Source organism: Uloborus diversus, chromosome 1 (assembly GCF_026930045.1).
Source record: "Uloborus diversus isolate 005 chromosome 1, Udiv.v.3.1, whole genome shotgun sequence".
NCBI classification, from domain to species: domain Eukaryota; kingdom Metazoa; phylum Arthropoda; class Arachnida; order Araneae; family Uloboridae; genus Uloborus; species Uloborus diversus.
The window spans coordinates 259,663,205-259,676,436 of record NC_072731.1 but is presented as its reverse complement, the minus strand read 5'-3'; the positions used below and the strand labels follow the sequence as shown (position 1 = coordinate 259,676,436).

The window sequence follows — 13,232 nt, the reverse complement described above, 5'->3', positions numbered from 1 at the left end:
GTACAGACGTTCACGTCAGGTTGAACATTGATTGCAAATCTGTTATGTAGCCAGAAGTATACCAAAAATAAAGCACAGAAGTTCACATCGGACTGAGTACTGATTGCAAGTTGGTTCTAAATCCGATCTGCTATGTAGTCAAATTTATAAGAACACTAAAGTACAGACGTTCACGTCGAACTGAATACTTATTGCAAGTTGGTTCTAATCTTTTATGTAGCCAGAAGTGCACCAAAAATAAAGTACAGACATTTACGCCGGACTGCGTACTGATTACAAGTTGGTTCTATTCTGTTCTAGTAGCTGACCATTGTAACACATCCACTGTTCTTAGTTCCGTTCTTTAATCCCCCCCCCCGCTTTTTTTTTTACTTAAAAAAAAAAGTCTGGAGATTTCAATTCTGATTTTTTTCCCATGAAATTTCGTGAATCTATTCTGGCATTTATATAAATTCACTTCAAATTTCTCTTTCCCCTATAAACGCTTGGGATCAGAATGGATCATCCTGCCTCAATAAAGCAACTCAAGCAGACAGACAGTTGAACCTACCGTACTTCGGTGAAAATAAAACCCGGTCTTATATTAACCTTTGTTGCAAAGATACGTCAAAGCTTAGTTCCAGGGGATGTCTTTTATTTATTTTTTGTTTCTTTGCACTATAATTGATATTTGATCTTTGGTCAGAAAACATATTTAATTATGTTCGATACATTTATTCCAGTTCAAAAAAAAAAAAAACATTCAAAATCGACCAAGTCTTCTTTTTGTGGAATTCAGATTGATAAACTACAGGGTTCTAGGGTTCGTTGATTTAAATCAGCTTGATTTAAATCGTGATTAAAATCATGATTTAAATCAAGTGATTTTTTTAACCAAAATCAATAATTAAAATCAGTTGATTTTACTTTTATAAATTAATTTTGCATTTTTAGAATGTATTGCTCCAAATTTAACAACACTGCATTATACTATCTTAACTTCAACAAGCAAAACTACATAGATCCCTCTTTCTGTGTGTGTAACAGATTTTCACTCTATATCGCTTTTACTCCAAAATTACAGATTAGAACAAAATAAAAATTGAGTTTTTCTTATGACTAATACAGTACAACCTCGATATCTCAAATCTCTTAAGACAGAAAAAAAGTTCGAGATATCGAGTTTTTGAGTTACCAAGGTTTTGAAAAAATTACACTAGAAATTCTCACAATTACATACACATACGCTATATACATTTATATATGTAATATGAGACCACTTTGAATTACGATCAATAAAGTAGTCTTCAATATTTTACTAGATTTGAAATTTTATAATTGTCGAAAGTGCACAGGAAGAGATTTTGAAATGAACTACAACTTCAACTTGGTTTTTCAGCTAAAAATTCAAAAATCCTTATCTTTAACTAGTAGCTCCCCACATTCAAAAAAGTTTTCAGTAGCCATTTTGTAGGAGTTAAAAAACCAGAATAATGAAAATGAGGAACGCATTTTCCGTTTTCACTTGAAATCTGACTGGTGAAAGATCAACCCCCTTTCCTCAAAGTGGACAACATGTTCAAGAGAAATGCACAAAGATTCTAAACTCTGAGGAAAATACAGCACCCCTTTCATACCAACACTTCCCTATTATCTTACTACAAAAATTGCCTAAGAAAAACGACAACTGAAACTCGACATATCAAGGGTTTCGAAAAATAAATTTCGAGATAACTATGGAAAATACATTGGGGTTTTATATAAAATGCAGGGGAAAAATGTTTTTTCGTGACATCAAGGATTTCGAGATAAGGAGGTTCGAGATATCAAGGTTCGACTGTATAGTTCAGAAAAGTAATTGTTCAACATATTATTTTACATTAAAAACGTACATGATAATGAAAACCTTATCTTTAAGCAAAGCATAAAACAAAATCACATCTTATCTAAGCATTATAACGTATTTATCAATCTTAAAATATTATTGAATAGTTAGAGAACTTATCAGAATTTTAAAAGTAAGTTGAATGGATTCATCTATTGTATGAAATATATTATGTTTATAAATGTAAAGTTACAGGGTTCGTACGGGTCATGGAAATCCTGGAAAGTCATGGAAAAAAAATAAGCAAATTTCAGACCTGAAAAAGTCATGGAAACTTGAAATTTTCAGTCTAAGTCATGGAAATTTATTTTTAGTCATGGAAAAATGTTCTGGGAAAAAGTAACAGTAGCTAAAAAGAGTATTAGAAATCTTGAGTGATTTAGTATTGCACCATGAAAGCTACTTAAACTGAAAAATTGAACGATCTCAAAAAACATTGCATCCATTTCGTTTCCATCAATCCTAAATATTTATTTTAAAATTTATCAGAGTTTATCTCAATTTGTTGAAGGTTTTGGACAATCTTATTCATGCGATAGAATACAGAAATAGGGGAATTCTAATGCTCAAGAACAGTAGTGCCCTATATACAGCCCGCAAAACTAATCCATGCGACCCACTGGTACGTTCAGTGCCATTATTCAAACATGTTCTGGAATTTTTAAACCTATTAATTTACATGCATTTGAAAATGTACAAATAAGTAAACAAGTACATTTAAATCAAAAGATTTATTTACTATGAAATGTTTTTATTTTTATTTTTTTAAATAAATATCTGGTTTAGAAACATAAATTTACTAAAGAATGAGGTTTTATTTTAAAGAACCAAAAAATTGTCAAGTTTACACTAAACGGCAGCTTTTGAAGCAAACTTATTGAAACTTAGTAATGATTCATTCAACCGTTTCCCCAATCATTATCATTCTGCCTGTTTATAAAAAAAAAAAGTCGACATTTAAGCATCATTCACTGTAGCTTTACTTAACTTAAAGTTATATGATGAAACAGGTAAGAATTATTCAGTTTTTTGGTGTACACTGATATTTTTTCAATCAGGTAGTGGCATTCACATAGAAGTTTTGCTAATGCTCATTTCCAAAAGAAAAAAAAAGACAAGTTTGATATTAAATAGAACTATTCTCTTCATGTAACAAGGTCATGAAAAAGTCCTGGAAAAGTCATGGAATTTTTTCATCCAAATAAAGTATGAACCCTGAGTTATTAATATCCAAAAATTTTTGAATGTTTTTAAAAAATCAAAAAAAAAAATCTGATTTAAATTTAAAAAAATCCGACTTTTTTTTTAAACAAAAAAAAATCACGAACTCTGATAAACTACCGGTGGAGAGAGCCCCAGTACCTCTATCTTCGCCCGAATATTGCACTTTCGACCCCTCTTCCAATTTCTGTCTCCATATTTCAATATGACCCTGTCCAAAACAAAAAGCTAGATCTCTAGATTTGTCATAAGAACCTGCGTTCGTTTCGTTTCGAATGTACATTTTGCTGCGTTTGCACTTGGTCGTTCAGGAAAAGCACCCGTGATATTGTCGATAAACAGAAAGATACCCCTTTGTCCCTAGGGTCATACACAGAATCTGATTACCCAAGTGGCATGCGGGGCACAGGCCCCTCCTCTTAGATTTCAGGGGGCCCAAAATCCCCTTAATTTATAATGCTGATTAAAAATAAATAATGATTTCACTCAGAATCTCAAGTATAATGATATTGATATTTTAGCAAATGCCGAGAAAAGGAAAAAATCTCTTATTTGTTGATAAAAATTCCCCTTAAAAATTTGATCTCTTTGCAAATCCCAAAACCGCTCTAAGTTTAGTCTGTATTTACTATTAAAAGTTATATCATTGATAATTTTGATAATTACGGTGTACTGCAACGGGCAAAGTTTAACCACATCTTCTACTTTTTAAATGTAAATACTATATTGTGATATGAGGTACACCAAATTTAGCATGGTTGTGTTAATATGCAAGTATCAAAATATTTTATAGCTTCATTGTATAGAATAAGCGCGAACGGGGGGGGGGGGGCACAAAATGAATTAATTCGTATTTTCGAGGAGACGCAGTATTATTGAATTTCATGCTTTTAAAATGTCAGTACTATTAATAGATAGCTCCATTCGTTTTATTGTATTAACAAGAGTGCTTTGTAAACAAATGAAATCTCGCCAACTGTGGAAGAAGCACAAATACACTTTATGACAATACTAGCAAAAATACCCGGCGTTGCCTGGGTCAGTAATAATTGTGAGAAACAATCGCTACTTTCTTTCATTTTCTGTTTTAACTGAAAGAACTCAAAACACACCGCTTTGACGTGATTCAAAATCGGGCTTCTTCCTTACCCATAAAATTAAAATAGCAGTAAGTGTAAAGAACGAGTATTCATTTAGAAACGAAAGCACGAATTGAAGCATATAAAAATTCGAAGAATTTGCAAAATATGAACTAACAAAAACAAAGATCACTAAAAAAAAAAAAAAAACCCCCGTGCGCTTATTAAACAGTGCACACACACACAAAAAGAAAAAAAAAAACCTCTATGTTTCCCTAAATGTGCAAAAAGTAGAGTTTCCAAATGTTGAAATGACTTTAAACTCATGTTAACTCCGTAGAACCCTTGATTCAAAATTTTCTTCTTTATTCAATTTAATATTGCTGTTGTAAGTCAAAGAATTTTCGTAACAATGGGTTTTATATTTAATCATTTAATGGAGAAATGACATGACATTTACTGTTTTCCATCATAACGTTTTTAAACTAAGTTTTTTAGGAATAAATTATAGCCTAAGTTGCTCCCTGATAATGTAGCTATCTATGGTGAAAAAATGGTTAAAATCGGTCTAGTAGTTTTGAAGATTACCCCGTACATACATACACACAGAAGTAGCCATTTATGTATAAAGATTCCGGCATGAAATACATTCTTCACATTTCGCATTTAAAAACAGCAAATTAATGATTCTGTACAACATACCTTTTGTATTTCTCACAGTAGACTGAAATATAAGGAAAGTGTTCTTGTCTTTCAGCTCTAGAAGAAGCGACCACGGTTTTAGTTCCACACAGAATAATAGAACTCGAAGAAGCAGCTGAAAACAACATAACGGCTGCGTTTGAAACCGTAGAGACCACCACAATGTCCAACGTCGTTGTATCTGCCCAGGCTTCTGTCATCGAAGGTATATTGCGGAACATTTAGTCACATTATATCTAAAATTAGCATTATATCTAAAATTTAATTAATAGTTAATCATATGCTAAAATCTTTTAATTCCAGACGTAGTGATACCAGCCGTTCTGATTGTTGCTTTGATCGTGGGGAATGGAGTCATATTGTCTGTCATCTGTTATTTGAGAAGGTAAGCTTTTGTCCAATGAATAGGAAATTGAAAAATTAGGTGATTTTTTTAAAAGTAGATTAGAGCAAGCTGTTTTTACTTCTTTGAAATGTTGCTTTTGTCGCGGTCTATTTATTTATTGTGAAAAATATCGTCTGAGAGTTGAAATATATTTACTTAAATAGATAAATAGAACTGTTCTATCGCTTAGGCTTTTTTATTTATCGTTTGTCAAATTTTGCTAATGTTAAATCATTTACTCAAAAAATAAATAAATAAATAAATAAAAATTAATTTGAATTTTGACATCTGGAATTCAAATTATGATTTTCGCAATCACGAGTGTGTGTGTGTATGTAGGCGTGTGTGGGGGGGGGGGTTGTGTGTAGGGGGTATGTATGTGTATGTGTGTAGACATGTGTGTTTGTGTCTGCGTGCAGGTATGAGTGTGTGGGTAGTTGTGTGTATGAGTGTTTGTGTGTGGGCGGGAGGAATGTGTATGTGTGTGTAGGCATATGTGTTTGTGTCTTTGTGTAGGCATGAGTATGTGGGTAGTTGTGTGTAGGTGTCTGTATGTGTGTGGATGTGTTTGAGTGTGGTATGTAATTGTGTAGGTGTATGTATGTGTGTGTGTACGTGCGTGTATGTATGCGTATAAGTGTAGGATATGGCCGCAATCTGGAGACTTTGCTCGCTAGGGGAGCAGCATCGTGAGGCGGCCGGTCGACGGTGGTGCTGCAGAGGGTGCTGGAGGGAAAATAAAATGATAGCACATCAAAACAGTCAAATGAAAGCAATAAGCAATCGTGATTGCTCAAAATGATTGAATTATTATATCGTTTACACTTCTAATTTATCGTCTGCACAATTTTGTTCATGTTTAATCTTATGTCATTTTATGACAAAAAGTATTTTTACTTAAATAATTGGCAACTCCAGAACTCGAATACGCTACCTTGCGGAGATTTACACTACCAAAGAAAAAGGTAAAACATTCCATTCCACGTGTTTTCTTTGGGGTAAATTACTGGCTTCAGACAGTGTGTACTGTAATGTAATTTCAGAAGAATAGAAAAGAAAGCTTCCCACAAACACGATGAAAAATTACTGTCATTCACTGAGCGTCAAAGCAAGTTATACGTTACGGCATTCGTTTGTTTTACCTTTTTCATCCGTCATTAGACAGTGGCTGCAGCGCCCCCTAAAGTTTATTGGAGTTGCGAATTGTGAATCTAATGTTGTTTTGCAACAAAAATAGTTTTGTCTTTTTGAATTTAAGGACATGGGTACGGAATCTGAACGCTATCTACTGGAATTTAGTGGAATTAGTATCCCATAGCTGAGCATAACTTAATTTTTTTGAAAGCTTAAAGTTATATGAATGAAATTATTGACCAAACAACTAACTTTAATGTTTAAAAAAAGCATTGAAGGGGAGAGAGGGGAGGTGGTATCGGTTGTCTTAAATTTCTCATCGCTAGATTGCATTGATGCAGAATGCTAGAAAAAATGTAAATAAAGTGCACCCCACGCTTTTAGATTTTTATTTAAAAAACTAATGCAAATGTTATATAAATTTGTTTGAAACCAGCTTTTTCTTTTCGTGAGTTCCTCCAGTAGCGTCACTACGGGGGCGATCCTCCCCGTGACACCTTCTGGGGGGTGACATCAAAAATGGATTTAAAAGTTTATGGAAAACAAATACAGTGGACACCGGTAAATGAATCAGCCACTTTATGCAATCAAAATTGCGTAGAACAAATGTAATCTATATATATAAAAATGGAGTTTGGTAAATTTGTTCCCTAAGATCTCAGAAACTACCCGGCAGATTCGGCTGAAACTTTCACCGTTTGTTCAGTTTGGTACTGGGAAGGTTTATAGACCAGTTCGAAAAAAATCCAATTGATAGTTCCCTTTTTATTCCAATTTTAGTCCCAATTTTCGCATAAATGCCCCAATATGGGGGCGGAAAAAAACCTGCACATATAAACATTATATGTCCATCGAAAGCGCCAATTTTTCTGCTGAAGATAGCATCTGTTCGAAGTTTCTAAGTTGTATGAAAAACGAGTTATGAGCTTTTTTTGTTCCATGTTCGAAGGCTTTCCTCAACCCAATTCATTATTTAGTGCATCATCTCAACTCCCAGTTCATAGTTAGCATTGTTGAATGTTTTTGTGTTTCGTCTGACTGTTTGAGGCTTTTCTCAAGTCAAATCTTAAAGTAACGTTTTTTCCCCCAAGATTGGCTAATAATAACTAGATTTGGTTGAATATTTTCCATTTAAAAGGAACTTTAGTGTAATTAATGAGTTTTTTATAATTATTTGTGCTGATTGGATTTTTTAATCATTATCCAATTTAACAACAGAAACCTCGCCAAAATTTATGCAGAAAGATTTCAGTAGCGGATGCATTTGGCAGTTTTTTTTCAACTGTCGCGCTTTTTGAAGTCAAAGACTACGTAGTAATGTTTGTCAGCTTTCAATCAAAGAATCTTTAAAAACTTTTTTTACTGTAAAATAAGCCAGCAACTAAATTAGGCAAATCCATAAACAGCACAAAAACTTCCATTAATGTGACTTTGTGCACAAATTCAAACCATCGCCAAATTTTACTACTTATTTTGGAAACATTTCGGATGAAATTGTTTAGCGCCATTTTATGGTGACCAAAAGTATCTTAGCATATGGCGACAATATCTCTTTAACAAAAAGTAGTGACATACCGTTTTACAAAGTAAGGAGGGGGAGCATTATCCAAGGTATCCCAAAACGATTCCCGCAAATTCGGTAACATTTTAAATCGCACCAAGAACTCACAATAATTAAAAGTTTCCAAAATAACTAAAGCAAGTTTAAGGGGATCACGTGCGCGCGGCTACATTTTTTTAAACCGTTCGTTCTTCAATAGACATACAGAGAAGGTAAGACTCCATGTAAAAAAAAAAAAGTATAAACTGATAAATCTTTTTAAACATGTGAAGTTTAGTTTCATGTTTCGGAAATTCTTCAAATTTGCATACGCTTAAATTTTGTGTTTTCATTTCTAAATGAATACTATTTTGCTCTTTTTACTTTCTGCTACTTTAGTTTTACGAGTAAGGAAGAAAATCCTACGTTTTAAATCACGTCAAAAAGGTGTGTTTTAAGTTCTTTCACTTAAGACAGAAAACAAATACAAGTAACGACTGTTTCTCAAATTTATTGCTAACCCAGGCAACGCCGGGTATTTTTGCTAGTCTCTTATATAATTAAAAACTGAGCGTATCTATGTATGTCCAAGCTTCTTCTCCCGAACGACAGTGAACTGACCATCGAACCAGGTATCGATGGATTCGTAATCTTCCCGTCTTCATGTTTGGCTATTTAACATAATCCTCCAATAATAATTAGCGGAGATATCAATTAAAAACTATTAATTATGACACTTAGATTTCGACATAAATTCCCTATTTTTCGAAGGCTTTCCTCCATTCAAATTATTATTCAGTGCTTCATCTCAACTTTCCGCAACAATGCTTTTATTAAAATGTATTCGCAACTCCAACGAACTGTAGGGGGCACTGAAGTCACTGTCTAATGGCGGAATTGAAAACTAAAACAAACGCACATGGTAACGAAGAAAATGCTAAAAGTGTTGTGATTTTTGTTCGTACGTATGATTTTTTCGCTTTATTCTTTTTAAATTAATTTTCAAAGTCTTGTGGATATTCTGGCCCACGTAGAAAGAAATGAGAATTCAAGAAGCATTACTAAACGTCAAAGATTAATGCAAACTACGTAGTTCGTAGTTCTAAGCAGCTATTTCCACGATGTTGAATTCGATATTTATCAATTCTTGATAAAACTAAATAATAATTGTGGCCTGACAAGAATAACAATTAATGCTAGAAAATTCAATATGACATTACAAATTGTTATCGAAAGAAGATGATACTTCTTTGCCTTGCTTGGCTAGCACTTATTGTTTTGCATTTGTTGGCTGAGTTATTTCTCTCGAATTCCCGAATCGGTTCATTTAAAAATTTTCTGTTTCGATTTTTCTAATTTCTGAGTTACGATTTAATTGTGTCATGTTATGCAAATCATCAACAAAATTCTCACGGATATATGGTGGTAGTTTTCTTTTCAGTTGATTGACCATTATTTCTTTTCACTTATCGAATTCGCAACTCCAACGAACTATAGGGGGCACTGCAGTCACTGTTTAATGGCGGAATTGAAAACTAAAACAAACACATGTGGTAGCGAAGAAAATGCTAAAAGTGTTGTGATTTTTGTTCGTATGTATGATTTTTTCGCTTTATTCGTTTGAAAAGATTTTTCAAAGTCTTGTGGATATTCTGACCCATATAGAAAGAGATTAGAAACCAAAAAGTATTACGAAAGTAAACAATTAATGTAGAACACACAGTAAGTTGTTCTGAAGCAGCCATTTTCACGATGTTGAATTCGGAATTCATAAATTTTTGGTTCGCTTCGAACGGCATTTTCATTTTGTACCGTTTTTTCTATACATTAGTACATATTAAGTTCAGTTTCGTGACATTTCCAGCAGTTGTTGACATTTTTGTCACATAGTGCACATACGTGGCGGACTGTCAAGAGTAACGTTTAACACTAGATAATTTATTTCTATGACTATATGATTGGATATCCAAAGAAATCATGCATTTAATTCATTCGTCATGGAAATAATTTACCTGATATGCGAAATCTTGTCAAGATACATTATTCTTTCACATAATTTTAAAACCATAACACTATAAACAGATTTTTGGCGAACTTTTATTTTTTATTGTTCAAATTCTTAACGTTCTTTCTGGATTTTTCAATCTGTTCTGCGATAAATATTTTCAAGAAAATTTATTTGCATACTGTCTATTTCAGTAGGATACTGTAGTAACAAAGGTTATTTAAATCATTTATGTAGAATTAGGTTAAGTAAAAGTGTCCAGTCAATGTTGTTAAGTTCGTTTTTTTTTCATCGAATTGAAAAACTGATATTTATTCAAATTCACTCAGAACAAAATAAATAAAATGTGTACTCACAGTTTATATATGGTGGTAGTTTTCTTTTCAGTTGATTGACCATTATTTCTTTTTACTTATCGAATTCTGTAATCTTACTATCATTTTATTCCACTCATGATAAAAATTAAAAATGGTTTAACTAAAAACGCGAAAACTCGCCAAGGCTACTTTGCTTGCACAATACTAAAACTACTATAACCCTAAACAAATTTGGCGAAACCTTTCAGCTGAGAATAAAAGGAATAAAGTAAATTCTTTCTCGGTTATTCATTTTGTTCTACGATAATATATTCAAGAAAATATTTTGCATACTGTCCATTCCAACTAAATGCTGCTGTAAAATATGATTAGTTAAATTAATTTAAGATTAAAAAAAACTCATATTCTTACAAATTCATACAAAACAATAAAAAATTTTACCTGGTATAACGTTATCCAATTTTGTTAATCCAGAGTTTTCTTGTTTACGCTTCCACCATTTAATACTTTTTTGAAAGAAATAAGAAAAACTAACATTATTTTGAGAAGCGCGAGAATACTACTAAGGGACGAATTAATTTCTGTAGCTGAAAGCAAACTAAGACACATCGATTGCGTTAATAAATACTCAGAACAAACTGCCTGTGTTTACGTCAACAGACACACGTGATGCGCAACGTGGCAATGTTTTAGGTGCAGACGCAGTTTTATAAATCACCGCAAGGTAGCGTATTCGAGCGCTAGAGTTCCGAATTCTGTAATCTTACAACCATTTTATTCCACTCATGATAAAAATTAAAAATGGTTTAACTAAAAACGCGAAATCTCGCCAAGGCTACTTTGCTCGCACAATACCAAAATTATAACCCTAAACAAATTTGGCGAAACCTTTCAGCTGAGAATAAAAGGAATAAAGTAAATTCTTTCTAGGTTAAACATTTTTCATTTTGTTCTACGATAATAAATCCAAGAAAATATTTTGCATACTGTCCATTCCAACTAAATGCTGCTGTAAAATATGATTTGTTAAATTAATTTAAGATTAAAAAAAACTCATATTCTTACAAATTCATACAAAACAATAAAAAATTTTACCTGGTATAACGTTATCGAATTTTGTTAATCCAGAGTTTTCTTGTTTACGCGTCCACCATTTAATACTTTTTTGAAAGAAATAAGGAAAACTAACATTATTTTGAGAAGCTCGAGAATACTCTTAGGGGACGAATTAATTTCTGTAGCTGAAAGCAAACTAAGACACATCGATTGCGTTAATAAATACTCAGAACAAACTGCCTGTGTTTACGTCAACAGACACACATGGAACTAAAACGTGGCAATGTTTTAGTTCCATTGGCAGTTTTGTAAATCACCGCAAGGTAGCGTATTCGAGCGCTGGAGTTCCGAATAGCGTGAAGAAAATCATAGAGATGAAAGATCTGTTGCCATTTTTTTTTCTCGAATATGCACAGGCAAAATTCTTGTTTTTGTTTTGAGGCTTTTCCTGTAATCAGGGGATTTAAAATGTTTCCTTTTTGGGGTTTTTCCGCAATCTGCCGCAAAATTTCACTGACTTTTTTTTTTTGGTTCAAGCCTGAGTGTTGAACTCGCGTCACTTGACATAACTTTTATTTTCGAGGTGGACCGTGCAAAGCCGGGCGACGCAGCTAGTTCATATATTAAGCGCGACCACTGTACTTAAAGTCTGAACATTTCTCCCAATATATCTTAAATCATATTTGATTTATAAAATTTCAACGGTACATGCCAAAAAATAAAATTAAGTTATATCTGAAATTTGGATAAATTTTATATTTGTATACATTGGGAGCCTTTGTGACCCCCGCGCCAGGTAAGCCACCGCTTCTCCAAATATTTTTTTACTTTCAACCCGACCACACGTGGATATATGCCTAGGGAACGTACAGACACCCGAAATATCCGTTTTGACGATCCCCGAGTTAATGACAATGAGTTTTCTCGTGACGTCTGTAGGTACATATGTGCGTATGTATGTCGCATAACTCAAGAACGGTATGTTCTAGAAAGTTGAAATTTGGTGCGTAGAGTGCTAGTGGGGTCTAGTTGTGCACCTCCCCTTTTGGTTGCATTCGGGTGTTTCTAAAGGGGTCTTTTGCCCCTTTTTTTGGGGGGGGGAATCATTGTTAATTTCGGTGTAAACTCAAGTGGTGTTATAATTTGGCGGCGATATATCGCCAGTCTTTTGGTCGCCAACTTGGCGACTAATTTGGCGATTTTTTTTTTTTTTTTAATTTGGCCCTATGCTGTTAACTACTAGTACTGCAACTCCATTTACAAAACTTACGTTTTTTTTATAGGAAGCAACGAAAGAAGATCGACGATGATGAAAATAATGGCGAAGAAACGAGCCAGCCAAAGTCACAGCCTCTAGTCTCCGAAGAAGTTAAAGACGCTTAGAGCTTTTTTTCTTAGCTAGTGTCCATGCCAACTTGTATGTTGAAATGTCCTCAGAAATACTGTGTTGATTTTTTAAAGTAAAACGTTTGTTAAAATATCCTCAGAAATTTACGAATTTTTCAAACGTAAAATTGTATTTCAAAATGTCCTCAGTATTATGTTCAATTTTTGAAAGTAAACCTTATGTTAAAGTGTTCTCTGAATATGTTGATTTTTTAAAATAAACCGTATGTTGAAATGTCTTCAAAAATATGTTGATTTTTGAAAACAAACTAAGTTTAAAAGTCCTCAGAAATATATTGATTTTCTAAAGTAAATCTCATATTCAAATGTCCTCAGAAATATACTAATTTTTCAAATGTAAAATTGTATTTCAAAATGTCCTCAGTATTATGTTCAATTTTTGAAAGTAAACCTTATGTTGAAGTGTTCTCTGAATATTTTGATTTTTTAAAGTAAACCGTATGTTGAAATGTCTTCAGAAATATGTTGATTTTTGAAAACAAACTAAGTTTAAAAGTCCTTAGAAATGTATTGATTTTCTAA

The 13,232-nt window shown here is 33.0% G+C and overlaps 1 protein-coding gene across 1 annotated transcript in view; it reads left to right on the top strand.

Moving 5' to 3' along the window:
• LOC129227095 (uncharacterized) overlaps positions 1–12,828 on the top strand; it is a 126,224-nt gene extending 113,396 nt beyond the window's left edge. The window contains exons 6-8 of the mRNA XM_054861714.1: positions 4,922–5,071; positions 5,170–5,251; positions 12,587–12,828. Coding sequence (XP_054717689.1) covers positions 4,922–5,071; positions 5,170–5,251; positions 12,587–12,686 — 332 coding nt within the window. The 3' untranslated portion in view covers positions 12,687–12,828. The remainder of the gene's footprint in view (positions 1–4,921; positions 5,072–5,169; positions 5,252–12,586) is intronic.
• Positions 12,829–13,232: the final 404 nt, after the last annotated feature.